The sequence below is a fragment of the Paramacrobiotus metropolitanus genome, unplaced genomic scaffold (genome assembly GCF_019649055.1).
Source record: "Paramacrobiotus metropolitanus isolate TYO unplaced genomic scaffold, Prichtersi_v1.0 Parri_scaffold0000070, whole genome shotgun sequence".
Lineage (NCBI taxonomy): Eukaryota > Metazoa > Tardigrada > Eutardigrada > Parachela > Macrobiotidae > Paramacrobiotus > Paramacrobiotus metropolitanus.
In genome coordinates, this window is record NW_026570290.1 from 689933 (window position 1) to 705805 (window position 15873).

At 42.1% G+C, this 15873-nt stretch overlaps 3 protein-coding genes across 3 annotated transcripts; 1 reads left to right on the forward strand and 2 right to left on the reverse strand.

The window, feature by feature from the left end:
- Positions 1–2695: 2695 nt before the first annotated feature.
- LOC129594647 (uncharacterized) lies at positions 2696–3438 on the reverse strand. Its single transcript, XM_055491400.1, has 3 exons — positions 3214–3438; positions 2883–3050; positions 2696–2786 (listed from the first exon to the last, which is right to left on the reverse strand). Exons 1-3 carry the CDS (start codon positions 3436–3438, stop codon positions 2736–2738), a joined length of 444 nt encoding a protein of 147 aa, XP_055347375.1. The 3' UTR covers positions 2696–2735.
- A 5074-nt stretch (positions 3439–8512) lies between these two features.
- Positions 8513–10600, forward strand: LOC129594718 (uncharacterized). The gene is made up of 4 exons (XM_055491501.1): positions 8513–8642; positions 8818–8963; positions 9135–9408; positions 10185–10600. Exons 1-4 carry the CDS (start codon positions 8591–8593, stop codon positions 10520–10522), a joined length of 810 nt encoding a protein of 269 aa, XP_055347476.1. The 5' UTR covers positions 8513–8590; the 3' UTR covers positions 10523–10600.
- A 221-nt stretch (positions 10601–10821) lies between these two features.
- On the reverse strand, positions 10822–11581 carry LOC129594709 (uncharacterized). Its single transcript, XM_055491485.1, has 3 exons — positions 11316–11581; positions 11051–11209; positions 10822–10962 (listed from the first exon to the last, which is right to left on the reverse strand). The coding sequence occupies exons 1-3, from the start codon at positions 11508–11510 to the stop codon at positions 10915–10917; spliced, it is 402 nt and encodes a 133-aa protein (XP_055347460.1). The 5' UTR covers positions 11511–11581; the 3' UTR covers positions 10822–10914.
- Between the last annotated feature and the right edge of the window lie 4292 nt (positions 11582–15873).

Below are 15873 nucleotides of genomic sequence, written 5' to 3' on the forward strand. Positions count from 1 at the left end.
ATTTGGCACTAATGAGATACCAGTTTCTCAACGCCGTAGAAGAAAAAATAATCCAGAAATTCGTATAATTTACCATTCGGGCAAATGATACTTAATGAAAAGCAGTCACATGGATATGGAGAATTTGCCAAGGCTTATTGGGGCAATCAGCAAAGCGTTCCACTGGGAGACATCTTCTCCATGTGAAGTTGCTACATGGATGTTTACCGGCGGAAATCAGTTAGCACTGTACCGATGACTGATGAGTGTTTATTTATTTTTACTTGCGCAAGAATTGGTCACATGATTCACGTTCATTGCGATTTGCAAGCAATCTGTGATGGCAACTTGCCGTTGGCAAGTTGCAATGGCATCACGCCTTTCTTACGCCCAGTAAAACTAACTACGCAGTATATAGATACAGTAAGTAATTCCGATCAACGCGGCCACCACCGAAAAATTTCACATAAATGCTACCCAGTTTTAATGTAGACGCTACCATTCAAAACGACAAATACAACTGGAAAAACTTAATTTCAAATTTGAGTGCTACAAATTTATTACGAAACACTAAAAGCAGGACACGCAAAATATCACCTAACAATATTCATGCAGTGCACTGAATTCGTGACGCTAAACTTCGCTCTATACGGCTCCAAGAGTGCTTACATATTCAACAATGCATGGGCATCTGATATTGACACATTTGACACTAGCTCGAGAGATTAGCTCGCAAAGGTGTGTCCCTATTTCGATCGAAAGGGTGATCCATCGACGTTGCTCCTCACATTGTTGGCTAAGTCAACAGTCGGCATTTGCGATGGATTCTCTTACTTTTTGTCCCAGGTTAAAAGGATGTAAGTTGCAAACAGACCAACCATCTACAAAATATACAAATGCTGTACAAATGTGGATGTCTAATTGAATACATCTTATTGTGATATGTTTTGCCAAAAAAGAAGCGAGCTGAAAATCGTACAGTGGCTAAAAATTCACGGTTCACGTTACAAATTCCAGCAATGGTAAATCCCGGCGGTCTCGTATTCAAGGTCAACAACATTGTGAACAGCGTGTTACTCCAGCTTTTTGTTTCCTCCATCATGACAGCGGCTGTAGCCGTTGGCGTTATATCTTGGATCTATAAGTTATAAAAGCCGGGATGTGAGATCAAAAAATATTAATATTTATTATATATATTTTAAAAACAGCTTTTTTAAAAGGTTTTCACCAACCTTTTCAAAAGCGTAAGCCATGGCGACCAAGAGGTAAAATAGTATGGTCAACGGCCCGCTAACGGCCTTTAAACTCATATCCGGGGAATCAAAGACAAACCCATTCCGTATTCCGTCCACAACGGTTAAGGTCAAGAAAAACAACACCGCTACAAAGCACAACATTAACGATCCGACCTCGTCGGCGACCTGAACCGTCAGCCTGCTTAAGCCAACGTGGTCTGTTATATGCTGCCGAAATCTGGTCCACTCTGTCCCCAAATACGGTGCACATTCTTTTGCAATGCGGCGAAACACGACGGCCACACAAATAGCCCACATGCATAAGTAGCAATGCATGGCTGCGGAGAAGAAATCCCCAATTAGACTCCAATAACTTTGATGGGCGGCGAAACGGCTCCACATGGAAGCAGCATGTGTTGATAGCACGGTTCCGTTATAAGTTCTGACATGGTCAGAAGAAAAAGCAACCTCTGTGCGAGTATAAAATACTGCCAAGCAGTTTAGTAGCAAAAGTACTCCGAGCGCTAATATCGCTTTTTTATCGCACTCGTACAGATATTTCTCGCTGAAAACACTCAGCGCTCGCATGTGCTGACGGATGTTACGGAAGCAGTACACCGCGACAACAAATTCGCAAGGATAGACAACTGAAATAATGATTCGTGAGGTTAGCACCAAAAGGTCACTGGGTGTTACTATACTTGGCATGCCTTCAAGCGTGAATTTCAAGGAGCAGATGCTGTACACGCAGGTGGCGCTAAATACCGCGGCGCACCAGATACGCTGTACAGTCGTGCATAACCTCTGCCAGCGGTTTCTCCTTTCCGAATACACTTCACACCAGCCCAGAAACTTAAGAAGGACGCACCATTTCTCGAGAATATAGTTCGAAACATTCGCTTGTTCTAACCACTTCATGTTGCCGCTGTGAGCTTTAACAGGAGACGAAAGATACCACATACCGTAACATCGGATTCAGCGGCTTTTCGCAAAATGGTGCTCGCGGTAAAATTTATTGCAGAGTTTGCCTTATGCAGTTTGTTTATTGCAGAGTTTTGCCTTTGGACTATCGTGCACTGATCTCACATTCTTAATCTTCAGAGTCAGGTGGCATTAGGACGTTCAACTGTTGCTTACGTAGAATAAAATCGTAGTGTTACAGTAATCAATGTAAATTCAGGCGCACTCAAGGGAAATCAGTGATATCCAGTTAAACGCATATCTCACATGACAGTTCTAAGCAGGAAAAAGTTTCAGTTTCCAAAGTCCGTGTCATTGTTGAAAAAATATTTGCTTTAATTTGCGCAAGAGAAATCCTTAATCGCTATATGCGCTGCTCTTTAATATTTTCATCGAATAATTATAATCGCGCTATGAATTTCGTTTTGTCACGAAATAAAACAAAAGTAACGTAACATTCGAACATTCGAAAGATGTACGTAGATAGTATATATAAAAACCCAATTAATTCAGTTGAGGAATAGTGCTTTGCGAACCGAAATCCTGCTACGTCGCTATCCATCACTTCCTGTCCCAGGTCAGGAGAATGTATGTGGCATACACACCGATCAGCTGCAAAGCAAATAATCCCATTATATAATTCAGTTGAATTCTAGAACAACGGTTCAACAACCTAAAAACGGCGTTTGCAAAATAATTTCTTCTCACCCCAGCGATAAACTCGCGATTGACAATCCAAGCGCCGGCAACGGAGAAACCAGGCGGCTTTGTATTTAAATCGATCTGCATCTGCATCGATATCTGTATCAGTTCTTTGTCGTCTTTGATATTTGGCAGTGTCGTTGTCCTGGCGACTACTGGAGACATATCCTGAATCTGTCACAGTTCGTTTGATTATTAAATAACAGAGCTCTAAATGTCTTGTAATAGAATAGGTGATAGATAAATTACAGTAGTTAGATACGGTGAATCTCAAAACTTGAATCAACCGTAATTATATTGTTGTCTAAAACCAGATGGTGATCAGCCCAGCACAAACCTTGTCATGGAGATAGGTCATTGCAGCCAACGAGGCCGAATTGATCGCTAATGCGCTTAATCCACCGCTCCAATTCCGCACTCGCGTCCCGAAGACTAGGCTGCTGCGGATTTCGTTTGCCACGCCCAGTCCATAGGCAAACATCACCGTTATTGAGTATGACACTAGCCATCCCATATCGCTAGCAATCTGCTGCGTTAGATCGGTCAAGCCGATGTGATGCATAATACAACGTCGAAATGTATTCACGTCGCCATGTCGATGCTGTTCACTGACCTTCGCGATACGTTGAAACACCAGCGCCAAACCGATGCACCATGTACAGATATAAGCTTGCAGAGTACCATGGTACAAATCTGGTAACAAGCAAAAATATAAATTAAGCTCCGATAAGCGCTCCCAAAAGCTGGGACCGCCCACTGTAATGTTATGGGTGGAAAGAGGGTCCCCCATCCATATATTTGGCAGTGTTTGAAGATTGTTGGCCAAGCAGAACAGGAAACATCCAGATGCCGCTATAATAAAGGCTTTTTTATCACGCTTTTGGAAATACAGCGCGCTGTAAGGGCTAAGTGCGTCAACATGCTGGCAAAATTTGCGTAAACCGTAGATTGATAATGGAATCTCCAACGGATACACAAGGGTCAGAATGATCTGGGACATTAGTGCCAAGAGATCACTGGGTGAGGTTGGTGCTACTGAGTTTTGGTAAACTGTTTTCATAGTGCAGATGCTGTAGATACATGCACTGATGAAGAGGCAGGTAGGCCACAAGCGTTGTAGGATACTGAGTATTTTGCCATTTCGATCCTTTACTGTCGAGGGCAGCTCGCACCATCCAAATATTTTCAGCACGATGGACCATGTGTAAAAGACTTTATCAACGACGTCCGCCTGCTCTAGCCACTTTGCGAGGTTAACCATTTCCGATTCCGATGCGGCTTACGGCTTTCCGTTTTCTCGAAGACTCGAAGGTATGTTACTCGAAGGTATGTTAGACTCGAAGACACCAGTTCCACCTTCTTATTTTAGATGATTACACACAAAGAGTACTATTCTGTCAAAGATCAATAGCGAGTCATAAGGCTGAAACATTCATCAGAATTGTTTGACATATTATTTACACAAGTTCCCGTGTAATTCGCTAATGCTACAAAATTGACCCTCGGGAATCCGGGATGTCTGGGCAAGTGCTGCTGTTGACAATAATTCAAACAAGAATTCAGGTAAGTCAAAATGTTCGGCAACGAATAGCTATATACCGGTACTTACTATGTAGACTGCTGCAACATTCTGCAAATAATGCTCGGAAAATATGCACTCTTGGTGTATCTTCGTGTGATCAAATTGCAGTCACACGAGTTTTATAAGGTTATTTCCAACACAGGGCACTACAAATTCAAGGGAGGCGACTTACTATACACCAGTCCCGCAGAACCCTTATTTTTCTCGAAGAACCGTCTGTTTGAGAAGGGTCATATATCGTACAGGTACTACTACGTAGTTTTTCACCAATACTCATCGAAAATTCCTAATATCTACGAGTATATGTAATTCCAATCGAGCACAAAATTTAGCAATCAAAATCATTTGCAGAGCACATCTGCACACCTCGCAGAAATGATTAATCATAGAAAATCAAGCTACCAATAACGCGAAGCATTCTGGTGCCTTGAGAGCCCACGGAATGAGAGTGGTGGAAGTGTTTCATTTGAATCATTTCCTATCCCATGTCAGGAGAATGTAAGTCGCATATAAACCAATCATCTGTAAATAATATAATATAGTGCAACAAGCAAGCGGTTTCCGGGACCAAAAATTTAAATAGGAAACGTCGACTGTAAAATTTTACTTGATTCACAACCACTTACCGCCGCTATAAACTCACGATTGACCACCCACACTCCAGCTATTGTAAAGCCAGGCGGTGTCGCGCTCAGCATCAGCTGAATTTGTGACGACGCTTGCAGGAGGTCGTTGTGGTCTTTGACTTTGTCCATTGTGACGATCGTGGAGACCACCGGCAGCATATCCTGGATCTAAGAAGTGTCACAGTGCGCAATTAATGAGACTTTCGCCCATGAGACGGTGCCCAACTGTCGGATTTGCGAGTACAATCGAGTTAAATCTTCTTTGCCCGGCTTTAACCACTTCGACCATTCGGCGATCGACACAATCACGTAGTAAACGCAGCATTGACGGCTCTTTAATCAATTTTTTACTGACCTTTTCGAAAAGGTATGTCATGGCGGCCAGTAATACCGCCACGGCCATGAAAGCGTTCACGCCGTCTTCCCAGGATGTTTCACGTGTGGCGAAGACAAAGCCATTGCGAATGCCACCGGAAACGGTTAATGCAAAGAAGAACATGACGGCCACAAAGCAGAACACGAGCCACTCAACATCAGAGGCGATGTCGCCGGTGAGCTGGGTCAGTGTGATATGATCGAAGATGCATTGTCGGAATCGAGACACATCGTTATACTGGTTTTTGCTGCTTTCTTTACCGATCCTGCGAAATAAAACCGCCAAACAGAAGCACCATGTCGCTATGAAAAATTGCATTGCGGTCGACAGAAAGTCCGGCACGAGGCTTGCGTAAACTGTATACGTCCCACAATGCTCCCAAAAACTGGTTCCGGTGATGAATAATACCGAATCGTTCCCCGTCGCTTTATTGCAACAGGGCAGCATGATCTGCACACGAATCCAGATGACGATTAAACAAACCGTTAAACACAGTGATGCGGCCGCGATTGTCGCTTTCTTGTCAGATGGTTTGAGATAGCGCAGATTATACACGGCCAAGGACTGCAGGTGGCGCCGCGCATGACGGAAAGCGTAGACGGCCAAGGGCATCTCCAACGGAAAGACGATACTAAAAAATATCTGGGATGTTGACACCAGCAGATCACTGGGTGACGCCATTGGACTTGTCCGCTGCAAGAGCTCCTTTATACTGCAGATGGAGTAAAAGCACACAGCCCCGAAGATGCAGAATGACCAAAGCCGTTGCAGAAAAACGAGTGCTTTTTCTCGGCGATTTGTCGTCACTTGATACATCTCGCTCCACCCAAGGAATTTTAAAGCGGTCAGCCATGCTTGCAGAACATTGCTACCAATGTGGACATTCTCATGGAATTTCATGGTTCTAACCGACCACCGGTAATGATTGTGGCTAACCCAATGGAAAACGTACTTCGCGAAAAACAGATAAGGTGTATAACGATCTGGAGATCTTCTTGGTCAATGGCCGGTTGAAATTATGTGGAAATTTAAGCTATATCGATCGGCAGAAAGAGAAGATTCGAGTGCTGCTTCTCTATACATTTGATAGGGCTCTATAGACTACCAGTACAGGTTCCGCTTTTGACGCATTGACAATTACTGTAATTCCCTGAAACCACCAGGTGGGAGCTGCACTCTGGGGAGCTGACTGAGCACCTATAGATTAGCAAGCTGTTGTTGCTGTATTGAGTTGAAAAACATTTACAATTCCTTTGGAAAAATAATATATAGCTTAAATAGCTATCATGACAGGAAATGCTGCATATTTTGGGTATCTTACCAAAAATGCAAGCGTAAAAAATTAACACGAACACTACTCAATCTCAGTTTCTTCAAAGATCATGTCTTGCTTGTTTATGTGCGGAAGAGCTTTTATGAAAATGGCTGAAATTTTGCTTCAAAAAAGACCATTTAGGAAAGTGATTATTAACTAAACGGAATTTAAACGATTCATAAGCTGCGTCATCTCGCATTATCTATGACCTATCCGGTAGAAATACAGTTTTGATGCTGGAAATAAGCGCAGTTTTATCGATTTTTGAGAAGGTTTTTTTATTCAGATTATATTAATTTCGTACAGTAACCACTGTATTATGCTTTGCCATTCGGCTTCACTCTAAACCTTCTAAACAAATTAGGAGACACATGTACACCTTTAACTGCGTAGCCTTTACCTTATTAAAGGTCGGGCAATCTGAAAATTGCCCTGATTGTGAGATTACAAACATTATTCGAGGGCGGCAAACCATGTGACAGCAGGACTGCAGGATCGCATCCTCTAAACTACTCTCCACTCTGCAGTCTCCACTTCTGCAGTCTACACTCTCCTCTCTTGCAGATGTAGAAAGTAGAAACCTAACCCAGTCTGATGTGTACATAATACGAATAGGAACGAAATCGCAATAAAGGTCGTATTTTTCTTTCGCGGTAGTTTGTCAGCTCACCTGTTAGCAGTCGGAAAGACATTACCGACTTAGTAAAATAATATGCCTTGTACTTTAATGTAAAACTTAAAGTAAAACTTTTGATTGTGTAAGTGATTTAGTTAAAGCAATTCAGAAAGCGAGCGCAGAAAATCCAAAACGGCTTGGTTTAATTTGACTATTTTTATTTAAAAGTGTTCTTTCTGATTAACTTATTAGAGCAGTTTTTTATTGAACAAAGGAAGAAAACATACTAATATTGTTATTTTAAAATGTCAATAATTTTAGGGCCACGTAAATTACCTATATTTATGAAATTTTAGGACTAACGTTTACATTGTTGAGATCTGATAACGATAACCTACTAATCTTAATATTGGCGTATTCATGGATACAAGTACAGCTGCGAGTTCCAAAAAGCATTAACCTGTAAGTGAACCTGCGGTACTCGTACACTCAGCCATCAATTAAATTTTAATGAATTTATAGGCTTACTGAGCTTTTACTGTTGCTATGTTTAGCTTTTGCTTCTATTGTATCAGGCTGCATCGTTTAAAACTAAATAAAGTTAACACAGGAATTTGTATATTTATATCAAACTCAAAAGCTCAGACTTACGACAAATTACACTGATACTATCTGTACACTAGTTGTTATATAACTGAGAAAGATAAGTTGAAGAATGCTTACCAGAAAATTACATTACAGACAATCAATCATTTCGAAAATCAGTTTCTCAAGCACAGAGTTTAATTTCACTTTACTGTCTATTACGCGATATTATTACAGAAAACGATAGACAACTGAAAAGCTGGCAATGTGTTCCGTTGTCGGCGCAATGTGCCGTCTTGGAGTCAAATGTACAGATATTATAGCATGCCAGAGAAGACTGAAGACTTTATGTTAAGATAATTCATTGATACTCAAGCATAATTTCATAAGGCAGTGTCAAAGAACACTTATGGAATATTAGCTAAGCGACTAAATATTCAACACCGCAGTAGAAGGCGGTATGCGTTATGGTGGTATATAATATAAACAAATAAAGTATACCCGGTACACCCGTTTTTTTTTCGTTAGTAACGTCGCGTGATTTTGTTGATTTTGTATGTGGCGCATTTAGAAGTAGAAATTGTTTCGTATAGCTATACAAACATTTTTAAACCATGGAATGTATGCTTGTAGAAATTGTATATATATTTCTGATGGTTTTCAACGGTAAGGCAAGGGCACGTTAATGCAAAAATTTTGGTATAAAAAATTACTGTAGACAATTGTCGACAATTCCATAACTCGGTCATAACTTGTTAGATATTTTTCTTTGATAACGTATACGCAGTTTATCTTATATCGTTGCTGTTACCGTTAGCAAGAAGCTCTATGCTGTTTTTAGAATGTTTCGCTCCAAGTGCTAGCGCCTTCATTGGCGCCAGCGGGCGCGCATTGTACGCCGACTCAAGCAACAACGGTCAACCACAACCTAGCTCTAACTGCCCGCTTCCAAATACGATTCCCGGGCAGACTATCGATCCAGAAAAGGTAAAGATACTCTGTACATTTGTGCAAGACATCCACCGTTTTTTAATCCACTAATAACAGTGCACGTGGGAGACTAAAGTCCAGTGTTCTCTGCGCGAAGTGCTACCTATTGTGTCCTTTCGGGAACGGCACGGCTGATTATCATCAAATTATGATACATAAGGGTTGCAGATAACAGGAACATGGTACGCCTACTCTGTATGGCAGACCAACATAACTCAAGCCGCTGTGGATGCGTCCGGGATTACGAACTACATCAATTATTTCACCAGCTTCGGCAAGAGCCACTACCCCACCACCGATGTACCAGCCAGTGTCATTCAGCAGGAACTTGCCTATTCGATAAATGGTACATGCTTGACCTCGATCGAAGCATCACATATCAGCACGGATGGACGACAGTTAGGGACAGCGTACGATCTTAGTACCACACCGGAAACAGCAAGTGAGAGATAAAATACCATAAGATATTATTTTTACCAAGGTTCCAAATTCAGAGAACTTTCATCTATTGTAAAAAGGTAGTATACTACCGTAGTACGCAAATAAATAATTTTTCGTCTGCTGTGTGGAATGGGACTTGACCAAACGAACAATTAAAAGGTTGCACAATACTGCACTACATAATAATATTATACTGTAGGTATGCTCACAATTTCTTTGCCGTACTTCTATAATTCCATTGCAGCTGTCGAGCACCGACAAATCTCAAGCCCACGCGCGCCGGCCCATGCCACCGCTACCAAACTGCATGTTCTCAGACATACGTTTTTTCTTACGTGTTTGCTAATTTAAAAATCACTTTTAGAAACGAATACGCGTGGAAATTTTAGCCAATAAAGAATTTTTAAAAATTCGCAGTTCAGTGTTGTCAGTGAACTTCAATCTCGCGCTGTATGTATAGTGCGGTATTGTGAAATCTTTAATTTTTTGTTTGGCCACGCCCTTTTCTCCAAAGCAGATAAAAATTTCTTTAAGCATACAACGGTAGTACACTACCTTTTTATACAAAGCGAAATTTTCTGAATTTGGTTCCCTATATGCCGTGACCAGTTACGAACGCCCTGTGGTTCAAATAAAATCATACAGGTTATCGAATTTGCTGACCTTCATGGCTGTTATTGTTGCAGCAGTTTTATAATTACTTTTTTATTTGAATTATTTTATTTATTCTTTGTAGGTTTTTATTCAAGTAATGCGCAAAATAATTTTTATTGACAGGCATTGACCAGTCAGTTGTAATAGCCACGGATTACACATCCTATATCCTGTTCTATACTTGCGCGAACTACAAGGCCAGCACGGGAATATGTGGTGACCCGCAACTCTCCGTTCTCACGCGGAAGCTCCCGCCCGCTCTGTCCACCGATGAACGCAGTATCATCAGTACAGCGGTCATCAGCGCCATCAAGCCATACTGCACGATTGATTTTAAAGATTTTGTTCCATATGGCGCATGGACTACAACACAGCCCATGTGTCAGCCCACCTCTGGGGCAGGGAGCAGCTGTTACCCGACCCTGCTGGCAGCTTATAACAGCACCGTCTTTACCAGTTGAACACCCCGAAACGTTCCCTTTTCTATTTTTTTCTAATGATGACTCACGCTGCACGTATTTCTTTGCTGATGTGCACTGATTAACGGCTGGAGCAGTAATGTATGCATTTCATGCTTCAGATCTACTTATGTAAAGTGTTGAACAAAAAAGCGGAAATCCTCCAGTCGGTTCGTGGTTCAAACTGTAATAACAAAGTCAGCAAGTAGTGTGCACCAGAAACACATCCAAACACACAACCAAAGTATAAGTATAAACAAATACCCGTAAAGGTTGGCAAAAGAATTTACAGTCTGTGCATATAAATATCTGGCGACAAGGGAGCAAATTTCAGAGTACCTGCCTATCAGTACCTAATACGAGTACCTATTGTATTACCGGCTTGTGATGGGTAACTACTTGTCCCAAGTCAAAAGCACGTAGGTTGCGAAGAGTCCAATCATCTACAAATTAAACAAAAGTCAAATGCAACAATGTAACACTATTTCACTGTTTTCACATAACAGAACGAAGCTGAAAGTTAAAAAGTACCGTTCCAACAAAAGCGCGGTTTATGACGCACATGCCGGCCAAGTTAAACCCTGGCGGGCTGCTTTGTAGCCTGTGCAGCGTGGCAAATAAAATTTTGTTGTTTTCCTCGGAGTTTTGGGAAATGAATTTTTCGTACAAGATCTTTCCCAACTGTTGTGCCTAAGGGTGGAATTTAGATGAAGTCGCAGATAAAGACAATCTAACACGTATGTAGCTATATACTGTACGGTAACTGTATGATACAATTAGATTGACCGGTCGATACCTTATCATAAACGTACACCATGGACAACACGAAAACGCTCAATAATGCATACACCGTGCCAACAGTGTCGAATTTGAAATCCTCTTCGATACTGGTAAAAGTAAATTCCTTCCGCAGATTATCCGTAGCTACCAATGCATAGAAGAAATCCAAAGCGATCAAGCAAAAAACGCATATTCCGAGATCGTCCGCCATGCGGAGACATACAGTACTAAGGAAAGCATGGTCAGCAGTACATTCTTGCAATACTCTCCATTCGCTGGCGTCGGCGGCTTTGTCGCTAATTTTTTTAAACACGATACCCACGCAACAGCACCATATAACGATAAAACCTTGGAAGGCAATCAGATTGAGATCGCCAATCAGATACACCAACGGAATGAAGTCACTGTACCAGTTGCGCGTACTGTTAAGTACGAGTATGTTACCGAAGTGTTCACCGGTTCGGAATTCGTCATATGTGTGACTGCAAACGGACGCCATTTGCAACAAGGACAGCAACGACAGAATAATGCAGTTGACGACAAGGACCACTCTATCTTGTGTTTGCAAATACGGTTGGAAAACGCTTCTAGCGTCGTCTAAATGACGTTTGGCATTCTGCATACCTAGGATCTGGCTAATAAATAATGAGGGATACAGAACTCCTAGCGCAAGAAGAGACGTTGAAATTAAAAGCTCACTGGGCGTGGAGAATGTGGAGTCATTATTAATGTTGTCAACGATGTCGGCTGTGCCGATAAAGGCCGACACCAGCAGTATGGCTGTAGGAATAAAAAAACGGGTAAATTCGATGATTGTTTTGCTCTGATGACCTGGGAAGCGGCAAGGAAATTCTAAGCAACCGGTTAAGCGAATCAGCAGCAGCCAAGCATTTGGCAGCTTCTCCGGCCAAGGTTTTACGAGTTCCACGATTGAAAATGGCATTATTTCGTATTCTCAGTAGTGTTGCAAATGTGTTAAAGCAACTTAACAGTGTGATACGATTAGATACCTTTTTGGATAAACAAAACATGCACTGTTCCAACTAAACAGACGTTATATTTAGGACGTGCGTCGTATTGAGTACAGTTGAACGGCTGCATCTCTGCATTTTGCAGTATAAACTTTTACAGATACACGAATGAACTATGCCCATATTTCCATTGTTTGATTAAGGCAACTCTGGTGGTAGCTAAATCAACAACAACTTCGATTCTCCGGCGCTCCGCTATCTGCGTGACGAACACTACATTTGTTTGGTAAAAGCTGCTACAGAGTGCTAGTGTCTCACCGGATTCTACGTAAAATACAAGCATGAAGTACGACAATGCCACCTCGGGAGTATAAACTAGGAAGTAGCTGCCATTGGCGCTAACAGCATTCCACGATTCCCGAAACTCCATTTTTATATTTTTTGTTGATGTTGATTTATATCGTGTTTGTTTGTCATTATCTGACTGACTAAAATTTTCAAAATTAAACAAAAAAATTTTCCAATAGCCTAAACACCCAAAAGTTTTCACTTTAGGGTTAAAGTCTCCTTTAATGGAGTTTGGCTACTGTAGTTGCTATAATAATAATAATAATCATGAGGGAAAAACCTAGGTCTTCAGCGCATTTCCCGGCTTGGGACCTGAAACTAGTTGTCCCAAGTCAGTAGTAAATATGTTGCGAACAATCCAATCATCTGCAAGCAATTTAATAGTTATTCAGTTATGGCAGCGTTGAGTTACATGACTTATGGCAAGACGAAACGTACCGTCCCACTAAAATCGCGATTTATAACGCACATGCCGGCCACATTAAATCCCGGTGGATTGGTGTGTAGTCGATATACAGAATTAAACAGCATTCTGTTGTGCTCTTCGGAGTTCTGGGTGTTGAATTTTTCGTGCAAGATTTTTCCCAGTTCCTGAGCCTAGAGTCACAACTTTAAAGTGTCAAGAAAAATACGAATCGCAGTAACAAATTTACCGGTCGTACCTTATCGTGAACGTATACCATGGATACCAGGAATGTGATCAACAAGGCAAACACCGTACCGACAGTGTCTGCTGTGAAGCTTTCTTCGAGACCAGCAAAAGTGAATTCTTTACGGAGATTATCCGTAGAAACCAGTGCATAGACGAAATCCGAGGTGATCAAACAAAATACGCTTAATCCCAGGTCGTCCGCCATTTTAAGACACACAGTACTAAGGAAGGCGTGGTCAGCAGCACATTCTTGCACTACCTTCCAGTCGCCGGTTCTGGCGGCTTTAACGCGGATATTTTTAAACACAGTCCCCACATAGCAGCACCACATAGTGACAAAACCTTGGAATGCAACTAGATTGAGGTCGCCAATCAGATATACCAGCGAAATGCACCCGCTGTACCAGTTGAGCGTAGCGTTACCATTGGATGATACGTTGCCGAAATGATCACCGGTGTGGAAGTCCTCATATGTGTGACTGCAGTAAGCCACCATGTTCAGTAAGCACAGCAGCATCAGCAGAATCCAGAGCACACCAAGGATCATTCTGTCTCGGATTTGCAAATATGCTGCATAGAACTTTCTAGCGTCCTTCAAATGGTATTTAGAATTCTGGAATCCGAAAATCCCGCTGATGAAAAACGCAGGATAGAGGATTCCCATGGCCAGTAACGATGTTGACATGAGAAGCTGACTGGGCGTGGAAAATGTGGAATGGATTTTAATATTGTCAACGATATCCGACGTGCCAAAAAAGGCCGAAACCAGCAGTATGGTTGTAGGGATTAGAAACCGTGTACATTCTTTGACTGTTCTGCACCACTGGCCGGGGAAGCGGTGGGGATATTGTACGCAGCCGGTTAAGCGGATAAGTAGCAGCCAAGTATTCGGCAGCTCATCCGTCCAGGATTTCAAGAACTTCGTATTTGCAAACTGCATTATCTTTACAAGTTTACCTCAGTGTAAAACACTAATATTCGAAAAACAATGTCCGTTTGATACGACCACATCGAGTCTGTACTTTTAAAAAGAAAGGTATGAAGCGTGTTTCAATTAAACAAACGTGAAGTTTGTTAGGGAAACCATACGGCATACGGTAGCTGCATTGCACAATTATTTGCAAGCATAGAGTTGTCATCAGCGGGCGGTATAAAACGGTTTTGCACATAAATTTTGTGGTATTGCCTTTATTTGATCAAGAACCCTCCGGGTGCGTTATGCTAACACCAACTATCGACTCGACTCCACTTTACACGTGACATTAGTTTGCTAATTTCCAAATATTAGCAGATATATTCCTCTTCCTCTGTACTCGTACTCAAAGGTTTCCGAGTTCTTGCGGATAGCTCTTGGGAACATGTTTACTGAAGCCGACAAAAAACCATTTTACCCGTAAGGAAATCATGCACTAGAAAGCACCGTCTTCGTGGTGTGTGTTTACTGTTCAGTTAACTACTGTACGATGTTGACATACATGATAAACTGGCGCCCGGACGGGCCTATTTAACGGCCAGGGTCAAAAAGAGCTGTCGGGACCCCTTACGACAGGCCGCGGGTAGATTATCCGCACCTCCTAGTGAGATAATGCGGATTTATCCTGGCTCGGAAGAAGCGTTATTTCGATTCAAGTAATCACGACCGACTTCGCCGCTACATTGTGCTGTTATACACTAAATTCTCGGCGCCTGTGAATGCCGCCTTCGCAAGAGAACTTACGAACCCCGGCCCGGCAGAGAGAAAATGCTATCGGCACCCGCATTTTCTTCGCCTATGTCTTCGCCTTCGCCGACAGTGCGCCATAAATGCCAGAATCCTCAAAAAAGATATTTTGACATCATGCCGGTCTTGTTAAAGCATCTTTCTAACTTTATTGTTAGAAACGAATGCGACTTGGGGGGGATGTCACGCCGCAAAGGTACAGGCGATGGTGACTGTGCGGAGAATTTCGAAGCGTATATTGACTACCAACGAGAAAAGAAAAGATTTGGCTGTCGATAAAAACCTACCTAAGATGGGCACTGGACACCACTAGACAAATAAATGCCGGCCGAAAAATTACATTCAGGCATTTTCGTAGCGCATTCAATTCGCCCATTGCCGGATGACCATTATAATCGCAATGCCGGGCATGGACTACTTACGATCCACATGGCACCAGCAGCCGTAAGCATAACCGCCGGCTAGGTGTATTCCGTGCATTCACAACCAGGTCCGATAGGGGAAGGTGGTCCCCGTTTTCCCTTTTTGACTGCCGGGAGAAAAGCCGACTGGGTTCAGAAACTGGAGGAAAGTGAGCACCACAGATGCATTTTAAAATGTCTAACTGGTCGGAAATTTCTGAATGTTTTAAATTCTTTAAAAAACGTCTTTTTCGATATTTCTTCAAATTTTAGGGAATCTAAATGAAATTTTTTTAGAGCTTTTTTAAGACTTTGTAAAGATTTCTGGAAATTTTTTCGAAAATGCACTCCGTCCCCCGGCGGAGACTTCGACATTTATGTTTCACCTCTGCGATAAACAAAAGATACAAATCGCAAACAGGTGCTTCCCATTCATTTGACTGCATGTCCAAATCTAATCGCTTGCATATACGCAGGCATGC